The sequence below is a fragment of the Tinamus guttatus genome, unplaced genomic scaffold (assembly GCF_059628265.1).
Source record: "Tinamus guttatus ecotype Peru unplaced genomic scaffold, ASM5962826v1 Tinamus_guttatus_pri_ptg000513l, whole genome shotgun sequence".
In the NCBI taxonomy this organism is placed as follows: Eukaryota; Metazoa; Chordata; class Aves; order Tinamiformes; family Tinamidae; genus Tinamus; species Tinamus guttatus.
In genome coordinates, this window is record NW_028289047.1 from 255798 (window position 1) to 271562 (window position 15765).

Consider the following 15765-nt stretch of genomic DNA (forward strand, 5'->3'; position numbering starts at 1 on the left):
TAGTGTTAAGGTACAAGACTCTTCTAAAAAGCTGCCCGTTTCTCACCCCACCTTCTCTTGGGTGTAGAGGGGGAGAGCAGGGGGCTGTAGGAGGGGACAGAGTACCTGCAGGCAGGTACACCCCTATGCTAGCAAGGCACCCTCTTTTCCAACTGTTTTTATCTTTTTTTTTTCCTAAACTCGTAAGAGCATCACTTCTTTATGTTTTTTTTTTGTTCCTCCACCCAGACTCTTCCCAAATAAACAAGGAGACCCTGATGGCTTTTTAGGCCTTGGTCCCAGTTCTGTTACGTTTGTAACCAAATTTAGTGTCTTCCTAATTGTTACCCAAGCAATTTCGGCCCCATATGTACTGTGGTATCTGATACTGATAGCTGCAGTACCAGATGCAGCACTTTGAGTCCCGAGAGTCCCTGCTCACCCCATCCTTTCATGCAGTAACACTATGTTTTATTTATATCATATAGTTTCAGACAAAATCTTCTTCCTTTAGCTTTGATTCTCATACTTGTCGTAATTAACCACAAAGAGTGTCTTACCTTATGCATACCAGGGCAGGAATATAACATATTTAGTGCATATTTCCTATCTCTGTCATGGAATAGATCCCATCACAGGGACTTTGTTTAGAGGCCTGCAGTTACAGCAGGGCCTCTTGCTCCCAAGCAGCCTGTATGATCCCCACTTTCTTCTAAAACCAAGACAAATTTTAAAAAATCCCCTCTTTTCACATGAGCCAGTACAAAGATAATGCTGTAGATAAACTGCTGCTGTTAAACTAGAACCTTTTAAATTAATGAGTTCGAGTGTTGTAATTACATTTTAAGACTCTCATAGTTCAGGAACATATGCTTTATATGCTTACATTCACTTAATGTTTAGATTATTTTTTCCATGAAACTAACTGTGACAGTAAGAGAAAATCCCTCCCCGCCCCCCAAAAAACCCCAACTCACTTAGATTTAAATCAACCGCCCATGGTCTGTAATTCATCTGTTACATTCTTCCGAAATAAGAGTATTAAATGAAAGCATTTAGTAGGGAAGCATTATTATAAGGGAAATACCTTCCAGAATGCTAACAGAATTTACAAAGTTATTACTGGTGAATTAGAATTTCTCTTTGATCATTTTTGTATAATGCAGGGAAGGGGGAAATAACCTGTATTTTATTTTTAGACAAAATCTGTGATTTTATACAAATGAAGTCTTAAATACATCACAAAACAAGAAAGATGATGTTTGCAGCTTTTAAGTATCACTCAACAGACTACTTATATGAGGTATGGTTTTATTATCTTTATTAATCTCATTCTACAAGACATGGCAATAAATAAATAAAATTTGGTACACATTACAGATACAGAGAATGGTAATTTCTTTGGATTTACTGTATTTTTTTCTGCAAATAACCTAATTCTTTTAATGACAGAGAAATTATATATTTGCTTTATTACAAAAATGGAGTACGGTTTAGCCAAATCTGAAGAGCATCAATTTTTTTTTTTTGCTTTTCTGTTGAGGAATCATGTTTCATAGCTGGTTTCTTGTTCAGTGGGGAGGACGTTGTGGCTTATAAAGTATAGAAGTCAATTTATAATCTTTTCTGGAAAATGAATCTAATATTCTAGCACCTTTAATATCCAGCAGACCAAGGGTGCCAAACACTTTATTTGCTATAGATGATACAGAGCAGTATCCTCTGTAACACCTTCATAAGGTGTTAGTAATTCAAATTTCATGCAGTTCAGTGCAGATGTTTTTTGACATGTACAAGGAATATCTGGGTTTTACAGATACTGTTTTGTTAAGACATAACAACCCTATGTACTCCTGGTTCCTTTTTTGTCTACCTTTGTGTGGTGTGTTGGTGTAAATTGCTTATCACTGGAGCACGCTACCTTTGCTATTTAAGCTTTTATATATTTAAATTTTCAGCAAGAAAGCATAAGCCAAAGTAATAAACTTGTCCGACACAGTGGTGCTTTGCCCAGAGCAGCTGTTTTTGGTGTAGAAGAGTGAGATACTGAGATGTGAAGCCTTCAGGAGTTCAGTGTGCAAACACATGTGGGAGTGCTCATGCTATGTAGTCGAAAGAGATTCAGCCTGGGACTTGCTGGGTGATAATATGTGGTGATAACCAAGATCCATGGCATCAAACACCTGGTCTGCTTCTCTTCCTTTGGAGGGAATAAATTATTCCCTGTAGCACGCTTGTATAATGTCATAGTATTTTATTGAGTTAAAACAGCAGAAACTTAATCCTGTAGACATTCCATTCTATAATGTATATAATCCAACAGTGCACAAGATAGCATTCAGTGTTTGTGTGAAAAGTTCACAGTAGTTGCATGACATTTGGTCTCCTGGTGTTTCTCTAGTATCTGTGACTAAAAACTAAAGTGCATGGACAAAACATGCAAGAGGCTATAGTGGAAAAAAAACTTGGGGGCTTTTTGAGGAGCAGAGCAGTATTGGCCAGAATGCAGTGGGAAAAGCACAAACACGTAGAAATGTCTGTGCTGAAAGGCTGCTGTGTGTTGGGATAATGTAAGCAGTGCTCTCATATGAGCTGTGCCGGGTCGTGCTCTCTTTCCACCAGAAGGGGTCAATAGATGCGATCATGTAACAAGCAGTAATCTGTCTGCGCAAGCAATAGGCTCCTCCGTAACTACAGCATCTTCTTCCGCCCTTGTTTCTTTTATTTTGCAGACTGACAATATATATAAGTCCTATGGAACTGTACGAAACTGCTCTGTTTAGAAGTTTCGACATAAACTGCAGCAGGTCTTGTGACTGCAGAGTGTGCTGGAAGAGTGTTGCACTGCAGTCCTTACAGCTTGTTTTAATAAGGGCAGGTTATTGCTGACTCTTTTTTTCTGTTTCTTTGATTTCTGAACTTTTTTCACTATCTGTATTTTACTGCAAATAGATTTTGCAAGAATTGCTTCGTAGGCTACTTAGTAGTAAGTCAGTAACAGGTAGCAGCTCTAGATCTAGTTGTCATTTTTAGTTGTAGAGAATCAGTAGGGAAGGAGATCGTATGGGAACCGTCATGCAGAAGTTACATAAGGCTAAAAACATAGCTCCAACAAGTGTTAAACTTGTATCCTAATTTGACGGTGTCAGTTTTTGAAAAAATAAAGCTTAAATATGCAATACAAGGAGCAAAACCTTAAAGACAGTGGGACTGTTTAAACAGGTAGAGCACAAAAAATAAGAATGGAAGTATACCTGTCAAAATTTTATCACATACCTTTTTCTTTGTACAGAGCATTGCAAGGCAGAAGTTTTTAATCTGTAGATTATCCCTTTGCTTTCCACCCTGTTTACATCAAGATGAAAAGTGTCATCTCACTGGACTCTTTGCTGATGATCAGTATAGGAGGCCGTGGACTAGAAGTAGGTTACACAGTCCTATATAGTTTAGATTCACTGTGAATTAAAGGAAAAGCTGATGTTTGGGCATAACATGCTGTATCTGGTAAAAAAAGACAGTATTTCCAATAATAGCAGTAAAGCAGTGTAGGCACTTGCAGATAGTATATGTTCATTACGAAAGCAGAAACAAATGGGTCATTGATATTTATTTATGTATAGCATCACAAATAAGGGTAATTCATTAGTTTATAAAAATCTCTGAAAATATACTGCTGATTTAATCAAATACATTACAGTGTGTGAGAGGTATGCAGTTGTGGAAGGAAAGGAAACAAGCAAAAGGAGATGAAAAGTGATAAAAGATGAGTAAAAGAGCATCTGTTTGGTGGGGAGATGTTTGAAAAATGATGCTGAGATTTTGAGGTACTCAAAAAATAGGGAATTTCCAAATGTAAAGGTCAAAAAAAATTTGCATCTTTCTGATGCCTTTTTAGTTATAGTTGATAATGGAAAATAAAAGCAGTTTTTATTCTGTACGTATAAGCCACAGTTTTGTTAATCTTTGCAATGTTTTTTCAATATATAAAATCTCGTTTTGTTTGATTTTACTTTTGCCTCTGTTTCAGCCTCTGTTATTTCAACACAGAACATGACAGATATTTCTGTACTGGATCTATGGAAGAAAAGTTTGTCTGTGGAGGATTTCCTAGAAAAGTCAGTAATCTTAAATTAAAAACATACACAAGTTCTTTGGTATCATTCAAGTACTTTGTAACTCTTAAGCTAATGATGTGAACAATATAGAAATGTTTTCTGTCAGTTGTAAGAATACATTGCATGAAACTGTATTAGCAAACAGCTTGAAGATGCTTTTTCACTAAAAATAGTACTATATTTTTATGAAGTTCTTTACTTTCTTACTGATTTTTTAAAATTGATTTTGCAATATATGTATGCCCTTAGAGAAGACCCCTGAAATCGCTGCACAATCCTAATAGTACACCACGAGAATATTTTTACTCCTGCCTTCCTTAAAAGAACAGTTACCTCACTAGAGCCTATTTTAGAAGGCTACTTCTAAACCTCTATAAACGTGTCACAGGAAGCTGGAAAAGTCAAATGTGCAAAACAATGATAGGTAGAAATTAAAAAGTAACGAGGGAAATGTATAATATGGCAATATGATATGAATATTGTGTTATCTTTGAAATACAAGTCTGCAACCTTTGTAGTTTGCATAGAACATTAAAATAAATGTTTCCATGAAGCTGGTAAATTATGTGAATTTCTGTTCTCAAGATTTTGTTAGTCTGGAAGAAATGGTGGAATTACATTTACAGTTTTACAGACTAGACTGAAACCTATGCTGTATCTGTAATTTCATTAACCTATTTTAATGAAGCAGAAAACTTGTGGTTGCAGTATTATGCAAGTATGTTTAGGATATGTCAATGCCATTCTTGCTAGTACCATACTGTGGCACTCTTCTATGATTTTCTTGTGATACTGTGTTTAGTTGCATCACTACATACTATTTTTTTTGTATACACTTCCCCTTATTCATGGAACACGAATGATCAGGTTCATGGAACCACATAGTGAATGAGGATATTGTCTAGAACATTATGCCTCTGTTGTAGCAATGGAAAGATGAATTGTTTGTATATGTGGTATGGTATCTTCAAAAAAATGTTGTTTAGGATATAATATAACTGGGAAAAAGGGGTATACATGGCAGGTATCTGGAAGAAAACCTTTTCCCTACAATTAAAAGGACTGATAACTCCCTTAATCTGTGCAACTCTTGGATGCTGAGTTAATGAAGATGAATTAGACTGTGGATAAGTTGTCTTTTATTGCTAGTATGCAACTCATAGGACTTGGTTAAGGAAGTTGATTGCTTCTTAGGGAATTATTTATATTTTTGGCTCTGTCAGAGCCAAGTCATAGAAATAGAGAAGCAGTAAACATTAAACATTATGTAATAAAGCAACAAGTTCGTGTTGTAAATGCTATGGTCTTGTAGATTTGGCATTGCAGTTGTTATCCTTTTGCTCAATTTTGTGCAGAGAAACTTTTTTTCTTGGACAAAAATAATTAAAAAAGACCATAGAGATGTTTCCAAACTTTTCCTGTGGAATAGTGATTATCAAAGTTCTTGGAGTATCTTTTTTTTTCAGTACAGTGGTTTCACTGAGGGGTCAGGGAAGTCAGCTTTATCTTACAGAAAGTATTCTTAGAATAATTTAAATATCAGATTTTTTTCCCTACTTTTTAGGAAACCTATCTCTTGTATAAAGTTCAATATTAATAATGAATTAATAGAAGTTATTCCAAGTTCAAATCCCTCTTCTCAGACTGATTTAGAAGCAGTTTATTTGCAAATGAAAAACATTTATAAAGAAGAATTAACTGAAGACAAATATTTAAAGACTGACTGTGCCATCGAACTTAAAGAACAATGTCAAGGTAAAGTGTATAATTTCCTGTTTTCTCTCTCTTTATGATGTTAGATCGATAACTTGCATAATTTTTAGTACAGTATCCATAGAAGTTGAAGAGATCATTTGGGTGATGGTGTGTTTTGCCATTTCAGTAGCTCTAAGCACTGAAGAGGGATTTAGTCTGTGGAGAAGCCAGGTTTGTCTGAACAGTACAAGATAGTTGCCAGTCAAAAGAAATTTCATGTTGATTAAACACGTGGCAGAATGTGTACAAAAAGAAGTACAATAATTACAGTAGACTCTGTGGGGCATTGATCAAAATGGTCATGACCTTTCTGTTCAGAAGAACAGATCTATCAAAATTAGATTCCTGTGCATGTTCTTTTACCATATAAAGGAGGGAAAGGATTAAGCAGAAAAAAAACAAAGGATTTTGGATTTGTAGCTGGGATAGAGGTAGTTGACATGGTAGTGTTCCTCTATGATTTCTGAAGTGTTCTGATCTGTAGGCCCTAAAGAATAGAATAAATTCTGAAATTCTGATCACAGAAACCAAAATGTTGAGGAAGTGCTTGATTCAACTATACTGAACCTTATTATTCCAGTCTTTTTTTTCTTCTTTTTCTTTTTTAATTAAGGATTTGGCAGGAGGGGTTCTGCATCTAAATGCATTAGTATAGGAAAGTAATTTAATTATTTACTAAGAACTTTGTTCCACGAGCACATAGGGGGAACAGCTGGTTCTTGACACAACATTGTACAAGATAACATTTACTAGAGACATAATATCAATAATGAAAGTAGTTAATGATTGAAAGACACTAATCTTAATTCATCAGAGTGTTTTCTGATGTTTTTCCTAAGGTAGGCCTATGACAGGGTAAGTGTTGTTCAAGGTCTCAATAACTGATTAAAGTTTTATATATAAGGTATCTTTACAAAGAGCATAAGAGGAATTCAGATCGTTTTTCATTTATTAATTTTTACTTTCTTGGAAACAACTTCTAAATTTTCATTCATAAGAGTCTCTGGAAGAAAAAAAATGAGCATGAAATTGATAACATATAAACAAAAGTAGCTAGGAAAGTTAAGAGACTAGATTTTCCTCTTTTAGGAGTGCATTAAGCTGTGCCCTACTTTGTTGACTCGTTTATTGAATTAACAAGTCTGCAAAAACCTATCAGTGTAATTAGCATATTAACTGTAAAAAAGTTGTAGCTTACTCTTGTATTCAAGAAGTAAAAAGTAAAAGTAAAGTAAAAAATAATTAAAGTAAAATTTAAATTTTGATGGAAGATTTATTATAACATTATGAAAAAGTACTGTTTTGAAAGATTTGTGAGTTATTTTGTATCTCCTGGCAGCTCAAAACCAAGTAGGTTTCAGGTAGACTACCAAGTAGGCTAATATAAGTTTAGTAGCCTCCATGAACCTGTGTTTCATTAAACACAGGTACATTGTAGCAACCATATACCTTTGAATTGATAAATATCCTTATGGGGAGCTATTTGTATTATGCTGCATAGAATATCCGAATAGTTTGAGGGCCCGTAAAGGCTGTGTATCGTTTTGTAGCCATTGGGAATGAAAGGAGCATCTTAGGAATGAAGGAGGTATGTGGGAATCAGGAGGCTTCCAAGCTAGGAAAAGAAAGGGGTCCTTCCATACCCTTGCAGTTTAAGTAATGGGTGGCAAGTAACTAATTCAGTGTCATAAGTGGCACTGAAACAAAATGAACATCAACAGCTTCTTTAGGATGATAGCTTGATAATGCAAACAAGGGATTGATAATAAATAAACTATCACTTTTAACAAGTATTACATGTAACAAAAAGGGAAGCAGGCAAGAACCAGAGCTAATTAAAGTAATAGTGGAAATCCAGGCTTAAATGGGAAAACATATGAAGTAAAAGCAATGCTATGTTACTAATATTTAAAGCATTTCAATGACTGTTCAACAATTCTAGTAATGTTTATTATTTTTATATGGTTTCCTAATGTATTTTATTTACTTTCAGATTTATATGTTGGAGATGAACTTGTTTTTGTTGATAATCTTGAAAATTATGGCAAAAAACTCCCTACTTTATATGCCCTTGTGGACAGGCTACAGTTCTTTTTAGTGAAAGATCCACTTGTAGATTCTGAAGGAAAGAATTTAACAGAAGAGACTATTTTCAGGTATATGCAAAATTGCTGTATATTATTTAGTATAAGCAATAGTCTCTGTGTAATACCATTAGCATTTTGAAATCTTTTGTTACATATTAAACAATTGTTTTATTTTTGCAAAGAGTAAAAACTTTAGCTTTTCTTCTTTGGTAAAAGTGAATAGGATGGAGTTTTTATATGCTATTAAAGAAAATTGAATAAATCAATATATTTTTACACTCTGCAACTGTCAAATGTGATCAAGATTTAGTTTAGGAGTGCTGAAAAATGTTTATCTTAAAGAGCCTTCATCAGGTTGACTAATGCCTTGTCAGTAAAATGCTACTAAATTTAACAAGGCCAGGAAATTATCCAAGTTTGTATGTTCCTTCTTCCTCTCCTATCATCTTTCAGTAGAGCCATGCTTTTACCGTGGTGAATTGTAGTCCTTCAGGTTCAAATTTTAATTGTTATTGTTAAATTGATTAAATTTGATTGAAATGTGCGCTTTATGTCAAGGGTTTAAGCAAACTGGTGCATTAAAACAGAAAAAAATATATCCAGAAAGTGTCTAATATTTTGTAATATATTCATCTGTGTATAACTTTTAACAAACTCCAGCTAAATTTTGTGCTGATTTATTCTATGCCTGGATGACCTATGTAATATCCTTTGTACTTGATAGGATTGCATGTCTCTCAAGCAAGGCAAAGCAGAATTTATATATAGTAAATAATCTCTACAGTAGTAGGAATGATGGGGATGGAGAGGATGGGATTTGTTTATGAGTCCTGATCTTGCAGTGCATGCCAGGCATAAGATATATGCACATGGTAGAGTATTTCCACAGCAATGCTGTGAACCACATTCTGCAATAACTTGAACAGTTGGTAGTTACAGGAGAAAAAAACACTAGTATGATCCTCTACGTAAATTGTACAGACTTTTTGCTAATCCTCTTCTCACTGGCAAAGCTACAAGCCTTTTTTAAATGAGGGTGGAACACAGAGACACAGGCAGATTCTTTAATCATCCAAATTTCTACTGAAAATAAATTTGGATGAGAATTCCGTGCCTTGACTTTGAACAATTTATGCTTTACGAGATCAAATATTCATCCAATAAAGTAGTGGTTCCAGAGATTTACAAGGTAAGTCTCCCGGTGAAAAGTGATTCTTTTAATAGTTCAGTAGTGTAATGGCCGTTGGAAACCGAATAGAGTTTCCAGTGGTTTCTGAAAAATCAGACCTGTCCAGCTGCTTGTATCTTAGTTTTCCAGGGCAAGAAATAGCCTGACTCAAAAATTTTACTTGTTGGTATTTAAAAGTTTAACCAGTGAAAATATTTTTCATTTTTAATTTAAGGGGCATACTCTGCCTTGTTTGATGCTGACTGATTTCTGGAAATGGAAAATTCACAAATGTTGAATGATATACATACTATAGATTATAGAAACTTCTTATATAGTTGAAAAAAACAGTCTTAGAAGAAAATACATTTCCTGATGCTTTTGTAGAAAGAGTCTCAATGTGATAGTGGGCTTAAATGTCAGACCAGTTAACAAGTTTAATACTCTTGTATTTTTCAAAGAGGAGTCCCAATCTTATGCCTATACAATTTTCTTGAAAATTTATTTTATTTATTAAGACAGCTTGTTGCAGTATTTCTTGGAATTGTTTTCCTAGGGAAACATGGGCTTAAAAGAAAGAATTTCCCCTATATATAGTTACGAAGATTATTGTTGGGACTTACATCTTACATCATCTTATAGATGATATAATAAAGAGAAGTCACTTGCTTCATTTTACTTCTTTTAAAGGAAATGTTTGACATTCCAAAATGAAATGATGCAAGAGAGTAAAGCAGAATTTCAGGGAATTAAGGAAAACTTCAGTCCGATGTCTTTAAAAGATGAAGAGGTATTACAAAATTGTCTCTTGTCAGTTATATTATTATGATGCACATTTTTTTTAACTGCAAGTCATTTTACTGAATTCTTTTCATACTCTCAAAATATTTGAAGCCTTCCAATTTCTCAGATAAAAAGTCTCTATTACTACACACATATTTAAAATTCCTGGATGTCTGTGTTATGAATTCTCACTTAAGACAGCTGTTTTTGGTGAGATCTGATGTACTGGCATTTTTGTGTAAGTACCATTACACTAACAGTAGGAATAAACCAGAATAAAAAGTCATGATATGTGCAAGAGAAAATGCAAATTCCTGCTACATGTTTTGGCACTTAGGAGGCTAGTCTGGCCACTTTTTGAATATAAGTGTTTTGTGATTTTTTTTCCATTTTTCAGTATTCCACATGAAAATATACATTGAGACACTTTATGTTGCTACAGTGTCAGCAATGTGGAGGAAAAATGGAGCTTAGAAACTTCTAGGATAAATTTTGATCATCAGAAATAGCTTCAGAGTATTTGTGATGGGTCTTTATTCACCATAACCAAAAAATAATCACAGTCATAGTCTCATACCACTGAGGAAATGTATTTTGGTGCCAGTAACAGTGCTGGTAATGGTGCTGTTGCATACCAGATTTTCAGTGAAATGAATGAGGATGTTACTGGATTCCTATCCAGCACTCCTGTCTGAACTTAAGTTCACACCTGCTCTTCTTATTCTACTGGTTCATTTTGAAATATTGTAACATTATTTTATTCTGTTTTTTAGGTGGTTTGTTTTTTTAACTTATCCTGAACTAAGCTTTGTTTGTTCTGTGCACAAGTCATATGACATTGTTATATCCTTTTAGATCCATTCAGAATTAAGCTATTTCAGGATTAAAAAAAAGATAAAATTTTAAGGTAGAATCAGGAGAAACCAAGAATTTACTTATTCATTTTTCAGTATTTGATGTTGCCTGTTGAGTTGGAAGGCTACAGTACGATTGGATCAGAAGTGAAGATTCCATCATACTTGAAACTGAAAGAGTTGTTAAAATTATCTCCAGAAACGATGGGTGATGAAGCTCCATGTGAAGAGTTGATCAAAGAAAGTGAGAGTTGGTTTCCTTATATGCTTAACCTGCTTTTACTCTCTTTGAAGAGACTTAACACAGTGTAGATTCTGTTTCAATTCACGTATAGTTTATGTCATAATATATAGTCTGACAAATAGGAATTTCTGTATATGAAACTACAAATTTTGCTGAACATTGATTTCAGGATATTAGAAATGTCACCTCAAATAGCCAAGAAGTGATCTATTTTTCTATGATGCTATTTGTCTTGGCCAGAGTTATGTTGTATTCTTGAAATCAAATGAGCCATAATTCCTAATGTCTGGTCCTCCATGTAGACAATAATTTCAATAATCAAGTTTAAATAAAATTAATTAATTAAATAGTCAAGTTTTTGTACCTGTGATTAAATTACTTCCAGAGATACACCGAAGAGGCTTATATATAATACAGTCATGCTGTATAAATAATTGTATGTAATGCAAATTGCTTTTAAATGGCTTCCAATGACTTATAATGGCAAAAGCTAAAGCAGATTTCTAGGGAAAAAAAAAAGTTAAAGATTTCCACGGATAAGCAAAGCATTCTGAATTACAGTAGTGATTTATTTAAAGGACTTAGGAAGTTACTAAATGCTATTATGTTACAGATAAGAAATACATCCTTAATGGCACTTATTGGCTATTGAATTGATATGTAAGTCGCTTTCTTTAGAGTTAAAAATTAAAGACATTCTCTTCAGTTTTACTTTTGACAGAAAAGGCACTTCTTTACTCAGGTGGACAGGCCAGTGTTGCTCAAAGAAGCGAGACTGGTACTTTTAAATACATACGTTTGAATTCAGCTTCTGCTAGGACAGCAGTTCTGGGTAATCCAGTCGCATATTAAACATAAGACAAAACTTTAAAAGAATGTTTATATTTGTCTGAGGAGTTCCATATACGTTCGTCTTCTACATTTAGTACCTGCATACCATGTTCCAGTACTAAATAAGCCAAATAAATACACCTCTGCTGCAGAGATCTGGAGATTTTGTATATAGACTTCAACTATTTCTTTTTGTTTTGTTTTTGTCATTTTAATAGAAAAATAAATGCATAGGCAAACTCTTAGTGAAATACCTGGAGACTACCAGCTTGTTCCAGAAGTCACATCACTGCAGTCATACATACTTTCAATAGGTCAGGTAGTGACCCAAAATACTTGTTTTAGCAAGACTATCCTATATTGCTTTTGTTTTCACATCCTGTCAAGGGACAAAACTGTGCACTGCTCTGGTCCTCTGGTAGCCTCTGTGGTATTAGTAGGGTTGCTAAATGCACCTGCAGTTCTTCATAGTGAGGAGTTCACAGAAATCCAGGAAAATTGAGATCCAGTGGAAAAAAAAATCCTGAAAAAACATTCTGGTAGGAAAAATAAATAAATGGCTGATTATAACATATTTTAAAATCTGTTTCCAGATCTCAATGCAGAAATTGCAAAGAAATCAGAAATTTCCAAATACTGTTCCAAACCAGAAGAGATTTATTACAGTAATAGAAGTGCATTGGATTTCTTTGAGTCAGGTAGGAAGACTGGATAAATCCAGTAATATTATTTAAAATAAATTTTTAAATTAGTTGTCCCTCTATCCTGTTTTGTGCCCTGTTTTGGGTATATGTGTGCCACATGTATTTAAGATCAGAGCATTTGCTTTTTGAAATCTACTATTTTGTGCTTATAATATAAAGAAAAATAAATACCATACTCCTTTCAAGAGTTATAAAAGTGAAGCACAGCTTTGCACTTGCTGTGTATTGCTTTTAGCTGCAAATACTGTCCATACTTTTTGTACTTCAATAGCTTTGCTATATATGTATATATATATATTTAATGTAACAGCCTTGCTACTGTTTAATCTAACAACCTTGGAAACAGAAAGTTAAGGCAAATTGATTCAGATTGTGGAAAGAACTCTGTTTAAAGTTAGCTGAGGTCCTATGTAAGCACTTTGAAAAGGAATGATTGAGGGCACAAGAAGTATTTAAGATTTCTCTGCTGGGCCCAGTTACAAACTCCTATAGTTACAGAAGTTCTAGAGTTACAAAATCTGGAGGAAACATTTTTGGTCCAGTATAGCTGTGTGATCAAGAAATAAAATCAAATAGTCACAGAGCTATTTTCCACTGGTGAAAACTGGAAGTGTTGAATTTTGCCTTGTGTGAGTTGAACCCTGCCTCCACGTATGTTCTATATATACACATTTAAGAGCTTGAAAAAATATCAGACAAACATGACATTAGCTTATAATACAACCTTCCAACCTCAACCATTCTGTGATTCTATGATTCTAGGCTAGACAGGTTTGGTGTCTGCTCAGGAAAACTATTTAATCAGTTTTTCAGATTCCAGATAATCTCTTAAGATAATGGATGTTCTCCTCATCCCTTGTGTTTTGTATCCTAAACGCTGGGTGTAGACTCAAAGAGGCAGTAAAATGATGTTCTACTGATATTTTTCAGCTTTAATTCCAAGCAGAAAACACAAGAAACTGACTAGTCTCAGGAGAAGCATATCAGTACATTGACCTGTGCACAGTAGCAAAATTGCAGTGTTAGCTCCCAATGCATGTTCATTTGGCGGTCCTTCTTCCAGAAGTTACTTCCAGAATCCCTGAGATACTCTCTTTTTCCTCCACAACAAGATCCCTCTTTAGCTTGGTTTGCATGTGGTTTTAACTGAGCTGTTTTCCTCTTCAGGCTAATTCCGTAATGCCCCTGATACTGTATTGCAGTGAAAATGGGCTTTTGGTGGAAGCTGTCACACCAGCTCAAAATGTCAGACAAAAAGGCTCAAGTCAAACCCAGAGAAAAAGACAAAGTCAGACTTAGGATCCATCTGGAGGCCATTGCCCGACATGAGTAACTTCATTCTGAACCCAGTGAGCCACCCGAGATGTCTGTCAGCTCATCTAGGGTAGTCTGTGTTCTTCAGTAGTCACCCTGCCCCGGCTCAAGTTGTTTTCAAATGAGTGTGACAACATTAACCTGTGTTACCGCCTTCCTGGCTTGGCTGTACCACTGGATCAGGCAAGGCTCATTCAGCAGGACTGGGGCAGCTTCCATGCCTTTTTTTTTCTTTAAAGGTACTCAGATCTTTAGGATGGAGACTTGCAAACCTTTATTTGCAAGTCTGTTTTTTCAGTGGAATTACCTGTATCAGGTGTTAAATTTAGCAGATATATCTTGTGGTCTTTTCCTGTCTTTAATTTTGCTATCTGTGAGATACAAGGAGTGAAATATATGGCCAAATACACAGAGGAAAATCAGTCACGTAAAAGTGGCATTTTTGACACTCATTTCACATTTTTGATATAAAACATTATTGCTCAAAGAAAAATGACTGCTGTTTTTAAATACGTTTTTGCTGTCCTGAGAGTGATTCCTTGTCCTTTTAAGAGAGAAGTGTTTATTTAGTTTCTCACCACAAAAAAACAGCCTGTGAAGGTGAAATTCAACTACTGATAAATCTTTCTCATTTCTAAGTAAATGGCAGGGAAATTATATTGATTGGAAGGTGATTTCTTGCTTGTATAAACACTTTTCTTTTTCAATGGCTGACAAAGAAATAGCATATTAAAACATGTGCTTTTCATTTATTTAGGAAGAAAGGTATGCAATAAGTGACTTGCATGGGAATTTTTTAACATCCCAGCCTTGTATGTGTGCTGTTTTAAAATAGAATCTTGTAATTAATCTCATCCCCGAAGTTCTAGATGTTCCATGCTACTCACAGAGTAATTGTGCGCTTAAATTTCTGAGGTTTATATTTCTGCGTTTCCCATTCATCTGTATTCGTTATTTTCAGGCCACTGCAAAATTACTTTACATACCACTCTTATCTAAGTAGTTCAATTTGTGTGTGAATGATCTACAACGACCATCAATGATCAACGATTAATACCAAAACCTTATCCATAATATTTGGTGATTTAATCATAATAATTACTTTATATGTGAATAGTTTGTGGCCAGATTCATATTACAGAGTGAGTGAAGAAGTGTGACCTATACATTTTTTTTCCCCAAAGCTGTTGAGAAATCAAAATGTGGAGTACATCACTCTGATTTTTACTGAATAATCAATTAATTGTCCTACAGATAGGTTTTATGTATTAATATAAAGTTTCACAATGTAATACAATTCACAGATATGTACATTTCAATTCAAGTATGTTGAATAACAACACATTTTTTGGCGGGTGGGGGTGGATTTTATGCAATTTCTAGCTGAATATGCTGCGTATCTGAAAGAGGAAATGGAAGTACCTTTAAGCCCTCCTTACAGACAACAAAGATCTCAGTTGAATTTTCTGAATACAGTACTCCAAGAGGAACCTCTTTCTGGTAACAGGTACTGAAAACTTTGTAGAAATAAATGTTATTTTAAAATACTCTTCAATTAGTGCAAACATAACTTTGTTGTATTACTTTGTGGTATTACTTTCTTTTACACAGTTGTATTTACTTTATGTTTTGCCTTAAAGAAAGGGAAGTGTTTTATAGAGAGACTGTACTCTCTATTTTTTTCACAAAAGGCACAATCCATGTCTGTGACTTCTTTGAAAAAGAAACCCAGCCTCGTGTTGTAGGACGGTCTTTCTCCTTGGAGGCTTACTAGCCTGAAAATTTAGTTTCACTGTTGGAGTAGACAATAAGTATTTGGGGAGCAGCAGCACCTACAAAATTTCCAGAAGACAAAGAAGACAATTGTATCTCATCTTGTTTGTGAAACTAGCCTTTCTCCTGTTGCCATAAGCAGGAAGGTTTAAATATCT

The 15765-nt window shown here is 34.5% G+C and overlaps 1 protein-coding gene across 1 annotated transcript in view; it reads left to right on the forward strand.

Annotated features, from left to right (window-relative positions):
• Nucleotides 1–1222: 1222 nt before the first annotated feature.
• Nucleotides 1223–15765, forward strand: part of SHOC1 (shortage in chiasmata 1) — a 43264-nt gene continuing 28721 nt past the window's right edge. The window contains exons 1-9 of the mRNA XM_088533665.1: nucleotides 1223–1282; nucleotides 3272–3401; nucleotides 4007–4094; nucleotides 5659–5849; nucleotides 7843–8005; nucleotides 9795–9894; nucleotides 10838–10985; nucleotides 12410–12514; nucleotides 15218–15341. Of these exons, the coding sequence (XP_088389791.1) occupies nucleotides 1235–1282; nucleotides 3272–3401; nucleotides 4007–4094; nucleotides 5659–5849; nucleotides 7843–8005; nucleotides 9795–9894; nucleotides 10838–10985; nucleotides 12410–12514; nucleotides 15218–15341 (1097 nt within the window). The 5' untranslated portion in view covers nucleotides 1223–1234. The remainder of the gene's footprint in view (nucleotides 1283–3271; nucleotides 3402–4006; nucleotides 4095–5658; nucleotides 5850–7842; nucleotides 8006–9794; nucleotides 9895–10837; nucleotides 10986–12409; nucleotides 12515–15217; nucleotides 15342–15765) is intronic.